At 44.8% G+C, this 13,416-nt stretch overlaps 1 protein-coding gene across 9 annotated transcripts in view; it reads right to left on the bottom strand.

The window, feature by feature from the left end:
- The window catches only part of SGCD (sarcoglycan delta), a 356,822-nt gene that overhangs the window by 134,454 nt on the left and 208,952 nt on the right, over window positions 1-13,416 (bottom strand). For 7 of the 9 annotated variants that reach the window (XM_052816477.1, XM_052816474.1, XM_052816478.1 and 4 more), the window contains one exon: window positions 5,192-5,377. In XM_052816477.1, the coding sequence (XP_052672437.1) occupies window positions 5,192-5,377 (186 nt within the window). The remainder of the gene's footprint in view (window positions 1-5,191; window positions 5,378-13,416) is intronic. The other 2 variants (XM_052816482.1, XM_052816481.1) reach the window with 1 other exon arrangement.

The following is a 13,416-nucleotide window of genomic DNA, read 5'->3' as shown; positions in this document are numbered from 1 at the left end:
TGTTATTACCCTACTGTTTTCCTGTAATTAAAACATGGCAGGTAGTTTACACACAAGAGGGAGTAATTGTATTGGAAATAACTGTTCATAACCAAATTTTAAAAGCTCATTTTTCTTATCAACTTTTAATAAAGCAAGATAATAATGATATTGAGCATTTGTGCCACCTACAGCAGCATTTTGTCTCTCTAAATTGCTAACATTTCATTCAATGATGCTAAAACATACCTCTTCAGCTATGAATGCAGCCTGCAGCAAAAAAGGAAAAATCTGAACAGTTGCAGTCATTTGTTCCTGTTCCATTAAAATAATAAAATACAGCTGAACCTCATGCTAAAGGACGCAAATCTTCAAAAAACCTTGCGTGGTTCTGGAAGGAGAACACAGAGTTTGCATGTGCTGTGGTTAGAGAGCATCCCAACCTCAGCCTGACCAGGCTGGGAGGGGAAGATCCCCCTCTCTGCATCCTAAGGAAGGTGGAACGAGGCGGGTCATTGCCTGCCCATTTCTACATTGCATTTCCTTGAAGGTGCACGCACAGATGGCACAAGCAGTCTGTGCGGATTTGCACAGGCCTGGAAGCGGCACATGCCTCCTGGTTTGGAGGAAGATGTTAAGTTTGGCTCGTGGAGGGCCTCCTGAATACCAAAGCTGCAGAGTATTTTCCCTACAAAGACTATTCTGGAGCCTTTGCTTTGGATGATTCTTAAAAGGCGGTTCTCCAGGAATTTCAAGTCTTGCAAGCTGATTAGGGGAAAAATATTATTTTTCCATTTATTATTGTTTACAATCTAGTAGAACCTGCCAATACATAGGACTACAGGATGCCATATGCAAACAGCTTCTGTCTCAAAGAGCATACAATTCAAAACACATGAACAGGCAGCTATGGATAGAAACACCAGGGAAGGGCAAAGGAAAAGCAAAGGGTCCTCAACGGTTTGATGGGTGGATGAGTAGGTGGGCATTTGCCATTTAAATGCAGCCACAACAGGACACAGTTCTTGTCTCTCCTGTTATAGAGGTCTTCATGCTGCCTAACAGACTATAAAGGGGTACTAATGGATAATGGTTTAGACTCCTAACACTGTTTAAAATACCAGGCATTGTATGCTACCCTTGTGGAAAGAGGTCAATGCACTGTCATTGCCCATTATCTGAGCCTTATACTGTTTAAAATAAGGATATTGGTTTGCTCTGTTTATGTAAGCACATCTTTTGTTGTAATATTCAGAAACTAATACAAAGGAAGCTTTTAAAAAAATGGTTTAAGCTCACTAGTAATAGCTGAAATAGAGAACCCCAGCACATCATAGGCATGCAGCATAAAAGATGCATGTGCTTACATGCACAGTCACGGGCAATCCTACTGCTAAAGAGCTACATCACTGGCTGCTAATGCAGGTGGACCATAAAGAGGAAGGTTGTTAAGAGCTCTGGTTCCAGCCTTGTAATTAGATTGGCACATATGAACCCTTGCAGGAGCTGTGCCAGCCTAAGCCGAGCTCTGTGCAGCTCGAGGTTGAGCCCTCCACCACGCAGGCGTGACAGCAGGATACAGCCCAAGCCTGCGCTGGACCTGCAGGCTGAGCGGCTGAGTCACATACGCAGCTCACAGGCATTAGTGCTTTCTCCCCAAACCCAGTATGTGCAAACCATGTACTTCTACCAGGCTTGTCCAAGATCTGAATGAAGTGGAGTCCCCTTTACCTATATATCATCGGAAAGTTGAGTGCTGGATAGCGCTTTCCACCTCAATTAGGTTAGGCCACCTTCAGGGTGCATTTGGGTTTCAACCCGAATTGGTGGCTTTGGTCCAGATTCATCCCGTGGTTTGGCTTAAAAATCAAAGTAAGGTTTAGAGGTAGCAACCTTCACAGAGCTTCCCACAGTCCCAGAGCAGCGCAGCCCTGATGTAAATGAACAAGATAAATGGACCTGGCTGTGGGAGCCAGCTGTGGGACAGGCAGATGATATTTGAGGTCCCCTCCAGGCCAGTTTTTCATACAGCCTGTGCCTGATAAAGGCATTTAAAACAAATCGAGGATCAAATACTACATGGGAAGTGAATGACTGCGCCAGAGGACAGACTAGACAGTGACCAACTGGCCCCGCGCAAACGTGACACTGCTTTGACAGCCCCATGTAAAAAGCAATAGCCACACATAAATTTAAGCCTCGAACGTTCAGATAAAAGCAAAACCTAGAATAAATTAGTGATGCCTTGCTTATTAAAAGCCATGGATTGGAAGCTTACGGTTTGATTTTACAGGAGTTGTCTCCTGCAGCACAAGCCAGTGGGGCATGCAGAGGGGAGAGAAAGGGAGGTCAGGGCTTGACGTGGAAGTGGAGTGGATGGATACTGCTACAACGTGCATGAGAAGGTGGGTTTTTTCCCCCTGAGATTGTCTTGCTTCATCTCCTCCTCCTTTCTCCACTCCCCATCATCAGCATTTAAAACACCCCCGAGTTTTCCTGAGCAGGTTTGCTGTGCTCATTAAAATACTGTGAGCACTTATTGGCTATAATGAGCACTCATTAAATTCTGGTAAGTGCGAGGACTGTTCTGTGGAGTTGAACAGGCTCAGGTTCTGGGAGGAGAGCTCAGGGGTGGGAAGATACTGGAAATACTACATTTTCCACAAGAAGAGAGCTACAAACTTTCCCCTCCTTTTTTGCTCTGCAAGCACTGGGGTAACTCAGACCTGTTAAGCAGCAGCTATTGCTTACTGACTACTCAAATCATTCCCCTGCCCCAGAAGGACTCTCAGCTCCTCTTATCAGAACAGGAACAAATTAAAGATTTTTCCATATTTGCATCTCCTCATTTGAGAATTTTCCTACATTTGTTATTTAGAGATAAAAGTCTGCCTCTAATAATTCACTTAGCAAAGTGGTTTTCTCAGCCTCAGGGAGTGGTGCAGGAGGGATTGCAGAGCAGGATCCAAAGCAGCTGGCGAGGCTGCAGGAGCAGCAGGAGATCAGGAGATGAATGGGTACATATCGGGGCAAGGATCACACTTTACATGCCCTGTTCTTATATTTATTTCCAATTGGCTGTGTCAGAGACACACACCCTGACTAGTGTGGCCGTGCCTACAACCGCAAAGCAGTTCCCACTGCAGGATTCAGTGCCATTGTCTGTATTTTTATCACCAAATGCTGTTCATCACCTACTATCATTAGAAGATAGGAATTAACTAAAACCATATACAAATACACTTTACCCTGGACTATTCCCCAGTGAATCAGAAGGCAAGTGACTATTGAAGGAAACAGAATCAGACAAGAGCTTGAAGATCAGTGCATTGCCAAAAAAAGCCAGTGTCTATCTTAGTGGGGTGGAGGTTTCTGTACGTATCCCTCAGAGATGACCCTTCTGCAGATGGCCTGCAAAATGCAATGCATCAGGAGAAGGTAGTGAGGGAGAAAGAAGCAGAGAAGTTCAAGCAACTTATAAAGAATTGACTGACCACCATCACCAAACAGCAGAAAGCATGGGACCAACATATCGAAGTTATGTTATTCTAAAGAAATAAAGTTGCATTCCTGAAAAGCAAGAATCTGAAATCCTATTATTTTGTGCTTGGGCTGATACCTATACCACTGCCTGTATGACGAGCGTATGACCAAGCCTTCCATCACCTCAGAAATATCTATTTTTCAACTACATTAATCTAAAGACCACAGTTCAGCACAAAATGTGTATCAAAATGGCATCAATTTCACAAGATTAAGTAACTGGTCTGGTTAAGCATTAATTGCTCCAGTTTGGTTCATTCTTCACCTACTCAGAGGAGCTTTTTGTAGATTACTGCTTTATAATTGCTTGCTCCCTAAGCACATGTGCATTGCAATCTTCTGCACACCTTAACAGCATCCTGGTTAGAGAAAATGAATGCTACATGTTCCCCTGACACAGCACTTTGTCTGCTGGATACAGTACGTCGGAGATTGTTTACTCAACTTCTCATGGCCCATTAATGACATAATGTTGGACACAGCTGTTCAGGGCTTCACAAGACCACAGCAGAGAAAGAAATGTCGGGAGACTTCAAACGTGCTGCTCACACCAGAGCCTGGCTGGGAAAGTCCTTAAAAGTGGTCTAGCGGAATTTAGCCTTACAGCTCCCTCATGAAGTAAATCCAGGATTAAAGCCTCAAACTTAGCTTCTCCTGAAGACTCAAATGATCTCAGAACAACTCCATCTGATCAAGGTGGCAATGACTGCTTTGAAGAAGAGGGGACCAATCATTTCATTTTCACTCTGCTTGGCCAAATTATCTACCGAAAAACTAGGACCTGCCATATATAAAGGCTCACTAGCCCTGGAAGCGGGGTGTGCCTGGTTCATCATGTCCTGACTTTCAGTGTGTTTGAGCAGGAGAGGTGAAGCTCACCCTGTAAAAAGGTAATTCAAGATCAAGGCACCCCTTAAGATCTCAAAAAGAATTCGAACAGAGTTCAAGGGATGCACAGAGCGCTCTGGGCCCAGAAAGCACCATCTGCCCCAGTGCAATCTACCTCCCAGTACAGCTGTCCAATATTTTTCTAGGGGCTTCTGGAAAGCTAACCCTGGCCAGGGGGCCTGTGCAGCAAGGGAGCGTTGCTGACAGGACTGATGTGCATCAACCACAGCACAACGAGGATAAAGATATGCTCCACCTAAATACTACATCCAGAGAGCCACCTTGGAAATTTTATTCTTTTCATGAAGCTTCTGGAACCACGTCATTATGGAACAAACTGAATATTCCCTAAGAAAAAGGCAAATCGAGTTTCTCAGCAAGTTTCTCCAGTCATGGAGATAAGCAGAAAAAGTCTAAGAGAAAGGCTCAAACCCATTCCCACACTCCAGTTCAAAATAACCTATTACATTAATTTTAAAATACTTTATAACTGAAAACCGGGGGAGGGTAGTGTATATTGTTTACATATATAAATGTATACATATAGCAGGTAGGAGGAACATGATTTGCAACACTGAGCTGATTCCTCAGCTTGGCAATACTGCAGACATCTCCAGCAGAAAAAGAGGATCATTAGGTAAATCTGTTCCTGCCCGTAATAACGGCTATCCATTGGAACTAAAACACCCCGTTATCGAAGCTGTATCTGAAGTCACGCTCAGAGGAAAGACCATCACCCTCCCTCATCTTCCCCAGACCTTTCCGGGTAACCCTTACTTACAATTGTGAAGTTCATAACCTTCAGAATCCAGATGGTCATAGCAAGGTTCACCAGGATTAAAATCATTAGGAGCAGCACAAAGAAATAGAGGCATCTCTTCCTCCAGCCATAAATCCCCACTTTGTATACCTGGGGTCCTTCCGAGGTCTGCATGGTGCTCCGGTGCGTGTACTGTTCCTGAGGCATCTGAAAGGATCACAAAGAAATAACCATATGTATTAAGTGGCAAGAGAAAGCTGCTGATAAAAACTGCTTGTGTCGGTGCCTCTTAGAAGGTTTTGTTTTTTCTTTTTTCAGAGTTTACCAGCAACTCTTTCGATATCTTTGTTCTGCATTATTTTTCTTTCTGCTTACTGTACGCAGTAACATACTGAAAGAGAATTTTGTGCATTAAATGCGTATGTATATTTATAAATACACATAAGCATACTGTCTAAAGGTATCCTATGGAGACCACTCTCGAATAACTCTCTTCACCGCCCCAGGTTTTGCAAGGCAGGCACTCCAGGGCCTCTAAGGATCCTGAGGGGAAAATTTTGCATGCGTTTGGTAAAAGCAGTTGAGTTCAGCAGTTTGTTTTGAAGATGCAATATTACTTCTCAGAGGCTTTAATTTAAAAAAAAAAAAAAAATCTCAAATAAAATCATTCCTTCCAGCCAAAGAAAAAAGGGGGAATATTTGCCTTTCTCCTATCCCACATCCTAATCTTTCCTAGCCAAGTAAACCTGAAGCACAAGACTCTCCAGCTGCCACATCCCTAACAAATTATCCCCACATACCTATGCTGGTTTAGCAAGGACTCCGATACCCTGGGTGGGCATCGCACGCTAGGATAACACCGGGGGCCAAAACCAAGGAAAGAGGGAAGGAAGGAAAGCTCTTGCTGAGGAAAGCAGTGCAGCAGCAACCCCAGGAAGAATTGCTTTACAGTCCTGTGTGGCCAGCACCATCCTCCCTCCGACACCCCGGTACCCGGCTGGCTCCGGGCAGTCGGGGATTGAGCTGCACCCACCATGGATGGAAAGAGACGGGTGCTTTTAAACAGCATTGCAACCAGCTGGGACGGGGTCCGGAACACAGCCGCTGCACAACGGTTGTGTGCTAATGGCTGCGTGCGCACGGGGTTGTGATCACGAAAGTATTTTGTGCCGTACAAATGAACGTATTCACATTCTCGCCCTTCACATTCACCGTGCGGAAAGCCGCTTGCATGGGCTTCCCCCAGGGATCAGTATGCTATGTTTTCAGACTTTTTTTGACACACAGACTGAGGATATCATATAATCTCTAATAACACAGTTTGCTGAATGTTTTGCATTTTAGACTCTAGACAGATAAGAAGCCACCAAACGCATTCTTGCACTACTGATTCAACACCACGGGCTTCTTCCTCGGGGTATCTGGCATCAACGTTTGTATGCAGTGAATTACAAAATTCACATAACTGGAGGAAACAATGCAAGCTCCTCTCTGTGGGAGTGTGATCCGTGAGGGCAGAATGAGACAATGGTAGAAATTAGATGCTCACTGATAGCAGCTTATGTTTGTTTACCATTAGTGTCCTGTTTTTTTCCTTACTTTTTTGCCAATAGCTCCATACTCCAGCATCTAATAAAGTACAGCATGCAGTCGGCGGTATGCAGAGCCCATTACCGGCTGATGCAAGGCGAGTTTCTTCATGGCATAACTTTTATTCCAGTAGCATTGCACCAGGGATGAAGTTAACACTTTATCTTTGCTGCTCCAATGCTGAAGCCCACACATTTGAAGCAAGGGCTGCCTGAAGAACCAGTTACCCTTTTTTTAAACCTTTCACTGCTCCAAAAGTTGCAACGACCTGTGTTTTCTTACACTGCCTGGTGTTGTCACATGCAGCATAGGGGATCAGCCACCTCTCCCTTCTTCCACGAGCCTTCACCCCTCACCCAGGCTGAAACATGGTCTCAGGTGCTAAATAAATCCGTTCAGGCACTAAATTCTTTTCAGATCAGAGGCACTGACACCTCTCCTGATCTGGACCTATAAAGCAAAGCTGACTTAGCAGCATATTCAGGAAGGCTGTGTTTAGCCCAGGGAGGCTGGTGTGCTCACACCCCTGCTCTCACCCCAACAGCAGTGCTCCTCCGGAGGGTGGAGGTGCCCATCTGCCTCCTTCTCTAACACAGCAACTGTGTTAATCCCCCACACTCAAAATTCATGACAGTGGCTGAAAACAGGAGGATTTTAAAAAATAGTAACAAATGAGGTACTCCTATCATTTTCCTCTCAGGTTTCTGAACCACTGCATTTTTAAGAATTTTTTCCCCTACACGCTTGAGGGCTTCAGTCGGTCCACGAAGGAGAAAAAGCAGGTCAGACTTGTGCATCAGTGGGGTGCTGCAAAGGACACCCGCAAGAGGAGACTCTGGGGACCAGCGCTGCTCATCTGCAGGCAGCTGCCAGGCTGAGCTCCCTCCTTTCGAACGAAGGTGCTGCCTGCACTCGCTAAACTAAAACTAGAACAAGGCGAGCCTCGGCCAGCCTGTCCACGCCTCCAAGCCTGCCTGCTTTTTCCAGCTTTCTCAGCTGGTCTAAAAAAAGGATCTCACATCCCCCCTAAACCATGCCTAATTTACAGCCTCAGACTACCCCAGCCCCAGCTAATGCTGTGAAGATCTGCAATGACAACTAGTGCAGACAGTCCTATCATGTCAGGAGGCACTGACAGCTCACAGCAAAAAAAGCCTGTTCCTTAATAGGTGTTGGCTTAGCCAGCTTAGCCAGCGTGCATTAAAAGTCCATCACCAAAGAAAGGTGTGTCTGTATTAAAGAGCAGTTTTCAACAGCGTAAGTGGGCTCACCCTAAAACACTTGAGACCAGCTGGGGTATCTGTCTCTATACTGCAAAACCACCTGAAGCCCAGGCAGACCCGTAGCTTTTACCAAGGGGGAGCAAAGCAGGTTGGTTACAACAGATCCAACTCGGTCTGCACTGGTATTTTTGCTCACAGATGCCAAGTCAGCAACTGTGGAGGGCTTTGTAGCACAGAGCTCATCAGAGAAAGGAGCTGGGTCACCAACAAACACACGCGCTTGGGGAAAAACAGGCCTTTTTACACTACTACAACCACTCCAATCTGTGCAGAGGGAAAACTTAAGCAACAATAAATTACAGAGTTTCCACTACCTGGGGGAAATTATAACCACAACTACTGTACAGTCAAGGATTTTATTGCCTAATATTTTAACAGGGGATCCTGGAGAGCACATATTAAATGCAGCCTCTCCCTTGGAGAAAATGAATAAATTGCATTGCTAACCCTCTCAAATTATGGAAGCGGTTTGACCAATAAGAAACAATACAAAATACCCAGCTCAAAATATCTCTTTATTGCAAAACTTGTTTATTCTCTTTATCTATTTCCTGCTCTCCTTTTTTTCTTTGTTTTGCTTTATTTGCAGTCTCTAGGATGGAGAAAATAGCATATCCAGCTGGGGAAAAACTTTGCAGACATCAAAAGAGTTTATAGGAACGGAACATAACCACAAAGAGCAACTTGCATCCACACAGCAGCCTGATTTTGAGTATTTCTCTGGCTCCAATAAAACATTTAGCTCACAGCTGCCCTTACAGAGAGAGCGCAACTGAAGTACTACAACACGCATGATGAGCATAGCTTAGTAATACAGTATAAATTTATAACAAGAAAATAACATAGGAATTGTAGATAGCATGTTCTTCCTATACAAAGTCTCACACAGCTATATTTAAAGCTATATATAATTTCTAGCTAGCATTCCCCCCCTGAATTGTGAATACCAAAAGAAAATGCTCCTGTCTGTAGCTCTCCAGGAAGAGAAGACAGAATGATGGACAGAGAGTGCTGAGGTGTGTTAAACAAACGAGTAGAATAAGACAACCTGCAAGGCAACTACACGAGGAACCAGCTATATCTGCTATCAATAATCTGCTCTGTGTGGGAGGGAAAAGTATGCTAGTCATAATTTACATTTTGGCAACCTCTCCTGACTCGAACATTAAAAAGAACTAAGGCACCAGAAAAAACAGTATTGCTTTGAAAGGATATCCAGTGGTTACCCCTCCTTTCAATTACTGAGCTAAGGGGAAAGGCTGCTAGTTGCTTAATAGGACTTTTTTCTTCTTCTTCTTCTTCAGGAAAATATTAGGAACAACAACCTAATTTCATAATAGTGCTGAAAAAATAATACCAAAACAAATATAGAAATTGGAAAGAGAAGCACTCCTTCCAAAAGCCAAATCTGAAAGTGTCTGCCAGACATGAGAGGCCTTAAAGACACACGTGCACAGCATTGGACCAGCATCAGCACACGTACAATCCCATTTACAATACAAAAAATGCAGCATGCCAAATCTTCGCAGTTTAGCCACAGACAACATTACAATGACTACAAAAGTATAGCCTGGAACCTGGGTAATACTCCAAGGAATTCTTGCTGCTGAAAAAAAATGGGCAATAAGTTTTTGCATGAGCTATACACTGAGTCCTTACATATGAACTCTGCAAACAGAGCCTGATACAAAATCCAGTCTGTTTAGAAAAGCTATTAATCCTTTCACTTTAGCACACCTTAGAGATATGGTCCATGACAAGAAAGATTTATTTGTTTTTTTAAGACCAGTGGAAGAGTCATGTCACCACGTCCTCTGATCCGCACAGGCTGCTCGCCGAGTACTTCTGGAAAAAAAGCTTCAGCACTTTCCTTCAATAAAGCCGAAACCAGGCTCAGCTGAAAGGCATCACAAATCAGAACTGGCACTGAGCTTCCAAAAATCACATCAGACCCCACCAATTATGGCAAATCTTTATTGCATGCCTCTCTCCCTTCCTCCATGTCCTCCTGCCCTGGCAGAAAGCTTCTCACTCAGGGCGCACAACCCAGATTAACGGATTCCTCAGGCAGAAGAAGTGTTTTATATGCACAAGGATGGATAAACACCTTTCCCTTGCAAACACCGAAGCTATAACATCCCCTGGCCATGCTGGCTTTGTAGACTCAATGAGGGCTATGAGCAGGGTGAGGCATAACAAGAGGAATCAGTAATGTTTCTGTGCCATGGGGATTTCTTTGATCAGTGCTTAAATGAGGTATGTTTAGTAAGAGAACAATTTTAAGGTGAAAGGGGATGCAATCTGGGAAGGCGGCTTCTCTCTTATGAGCCCACTTGAAATTTGCTGCCAAAAATGCCCTAGAGCTCATTGAAACCGCTCACTACAGCACAGACCAAAAGCCCCTAAAGCCCTATGCGGCCGACATGGCATCTCTCCTCCCTGCCTGCTTGCATATAACCCAGGTGTAACAACTTCATCAGAAAAATGAAGAGCATCTGACCCCAGGCTAACCTGTAGCATGGTGATGGAAACACATTCTAGGGATGAGAGAGGGGTTCAAATTCCCTTGTGCCTTGGACCTACATCTCCCACATCTGGCTTCTCTTTGTGTCCATATCACCGACATCCTATTCTCCTTCTCTTTGTTTTTTGAAACAGAAACCTTTTCTTTTGGGCTGAAATGAGAAAAAAAAAAAAAACCTAAAAAACCTTCAGAGGTGCTCTCTGCCATATCACTGGAAGGCAATGTACTTGTATTCACTAGCTGTAAATGCTCTGCAGACTCATCCTCTTTAATTTCTCTGTCTTTTAAGTGCACACTATCCACCAGGTTCAAAAGAACACACATTTCTGCAGCGTCACCGAGAACAAAATTTGGCATGAAGAAGAGTGTTTTGAGCCATCTATCAACAAGACTTTTTGCCTCTCCACTCTCCATAAAACTCTCTCTCAAGCTTGACACCCCCAGGTCCGTTAATCCACCAGTGTCATGACCTAGAATTGATTTATGGCCCCGCACATGGGTCAGACCACAGCCGAGGTCTCCATAAAAGGATCAGGCTCTGGAAACTGACTTCTCGCAGCTTGGCCAGCAAGGGCTGAGCAGTAGGGAACAGCCCGAAGGATGAAAGACTTGCTGGAGTAGTTAAATCTCACAGCACTTTTCTCCAGCACCATCTAAGCCATGAACTCGGGCTCTTCTACCCCGATGGCTGTGCCAGTGTGGCCTCTGTCACTGCCATCAGTGTCCCCAAAGCTGAAATCTTCCCTCTCTGCTTGTCCCTCTGCTTCTGTCAACAGTTCCCATCCCTCCACATGGGGAGCAGCTCTTCCATGAGTTAGGAAGACCATCATCACTCAGTGCCCACTTCTTGGGTATCACCACAATGTGATACATGGCCAGAGAGACAAAAAGTGGAAGGAAACATCCTAAGGAATGTTTTCTTCTTTTCTGACTAGTTTCTATCAGTGGGGTACATCACATGCAGGGTTCTTCAAATATCTAGCCTGATTCCAGCAAACATAAACACATCAACAAGCTTTTCTTGGTCTGCACAGTCCATCAGTGCATGCTCTGCCTGGTCCGCTAGGAAATACCTCTTCTCCCATCCCCACCTCTTGTATCTTGAGGAAGATGGACTGACTCAGCACAGGCAGCTGGGGAGACCTTGGGGATTCATCTCCTGGTAAAGCATCTCTAATTCAGATTCCTCAATGCTCCAGGCTAACCCCTACCTCTAACATCTTGAGAGCTCATGTAATGTCCCCAGTTGCTAGGGCTGATGGCATTTTGACAATAAACATGCTTGAGGATAAGGGCACTGCAAAAGCCTCAGCTGATAAACCAGTATCTTCGAGCGGATGGATTGAACGAAAAGCTGAACATGGGACTTCTGCTCTGCTCCGTCACAGCTCTGCATTCAAGGAGCACTTACAGTAAAACTCTAAACATATTAGAGTTTGCCAGAACAAAACAAAGTAACAGGCAGCTCCATCTCTGAATAGCATCTCCTAAACCAAAATTGGTATTTTATTATGATGCTGCAAGAGTCTGTGAGCAATGTGATGTTACTATTGCTTGTCTTCTCTGAGAAGAAGAGAAACATGTCTGTTTTCTTATTTATGAGTGTTTCTTCTAACTTTTAGACTTTTTTCTTGATAGTTACCTCGTCTGGATATTTTTCTTCTTTGGAATTAAGGAGAAAATGGAAAGGAAAGTTGACAAAGGAGAAAAAGTTTCTGCTGTGAGTTCTGTTATGTACCAAGGTAGTCAACAAAGAATGTCTTTCACAAAATGCCCCACAATTTGTAGCCATACGTTCACGCTGCATGCAAACATCATACCGGCTTTGCTACATTCACACGCTGGTTCCTTTGCACCACTCAGATGATGTGAAGCAATCATAAGCCTATGTCCATCTGTGCCAAGTTTATAAACGCTCTTTCCTACTGGAGTGTCTCAAAGCAGGATGAACAAATATGAGAACTACACTAAAATAGCCAGCAGCAGGTGTGACTGCAGGAGGCTGTGGGAACAGCAAGAGGGATATAATCAACTGAGCTCAAATCAGAAAGCAAGCTACAGGAGGTGATACTTTGCAGATTTCTGCCCCAACACACTCTCACCTCACAGTACCAAGAAAAGAGCTATGGCTTGTAGGAATGTGCAAAGCAGGATCGTAATATGGATTTATACGGCTGGAATCCAACCGGCATGGCACAAATTGAGAACTGTGGGCTTGAGCATGTGCCAGGATCCAGAGTACAGTCTCTGCAGTGATCCTGCTCTCACAAGTTAAAACTTGTTCTGCTGCATCTTCCCTCCACCACCTTCCCTCCACGTGATGTGCTTAACTGCTTATCCGTTTGTTCATTTGCGCAGACACACTTGCTTTCTAGTTTGCTCTCGGGAAGGACCGGGAGAAGGAATACACGTGTTAGGGTGTGCTAACGGCTCTCTTATCTGTATGCTTCCAAGATCAAGAGACCCGCCAATTTCACTTTAGATGCATAACATTCTGTCCACACAAGCATGCACTCTTCGGTCCTTTTGGATACAAAGCAAAGCTCGAATACTTGACCCGGGTGGAGCTGCAGAAAGGTCACCTCTGGCAGGGGGAGGCTCAGGAGCAGCTGCCAGAGTTAGGGAGGAAACCACCACCTCCCTTGATCAAATCCAGCCCAGGGCATTGCAAAGAGCCTCCCCTGCTCTGCCAGGACTCACACCTACACGGCAAACAGCCCAGCTGGGCACGTGGGACATCCCATGATCCAGACTGATCCCATACCTGATGAAGAACCTGCACTGCTTGTCTCACCCAGGTGTGGGGCAGGAGCACCCCTAAAGCCAGGTACGGCAGCCCAGCCCTGGCT

This window comes from Harpia harpyja, chromosome 20, assembly GCF_026419915.1.
Source record: "Harpia harpyja isolate bHarHar1 chromosome 20, bHarHar1 primary haplotype, whole genome shotgun sequence".
In the NCBI taxonomy this organism is placed as follows: domain Eukaryota; kingdom Metazoa; phylum Chordata; class Aves; order Accipitriformes; family Accipitridae; genus Harpia; species Harpia harpyja.
The sequence above is the reverse complement of the archived record's forward strand: the minus strand, read 5'-3'. Positions and strand labels throughout refer to the sequence as shown.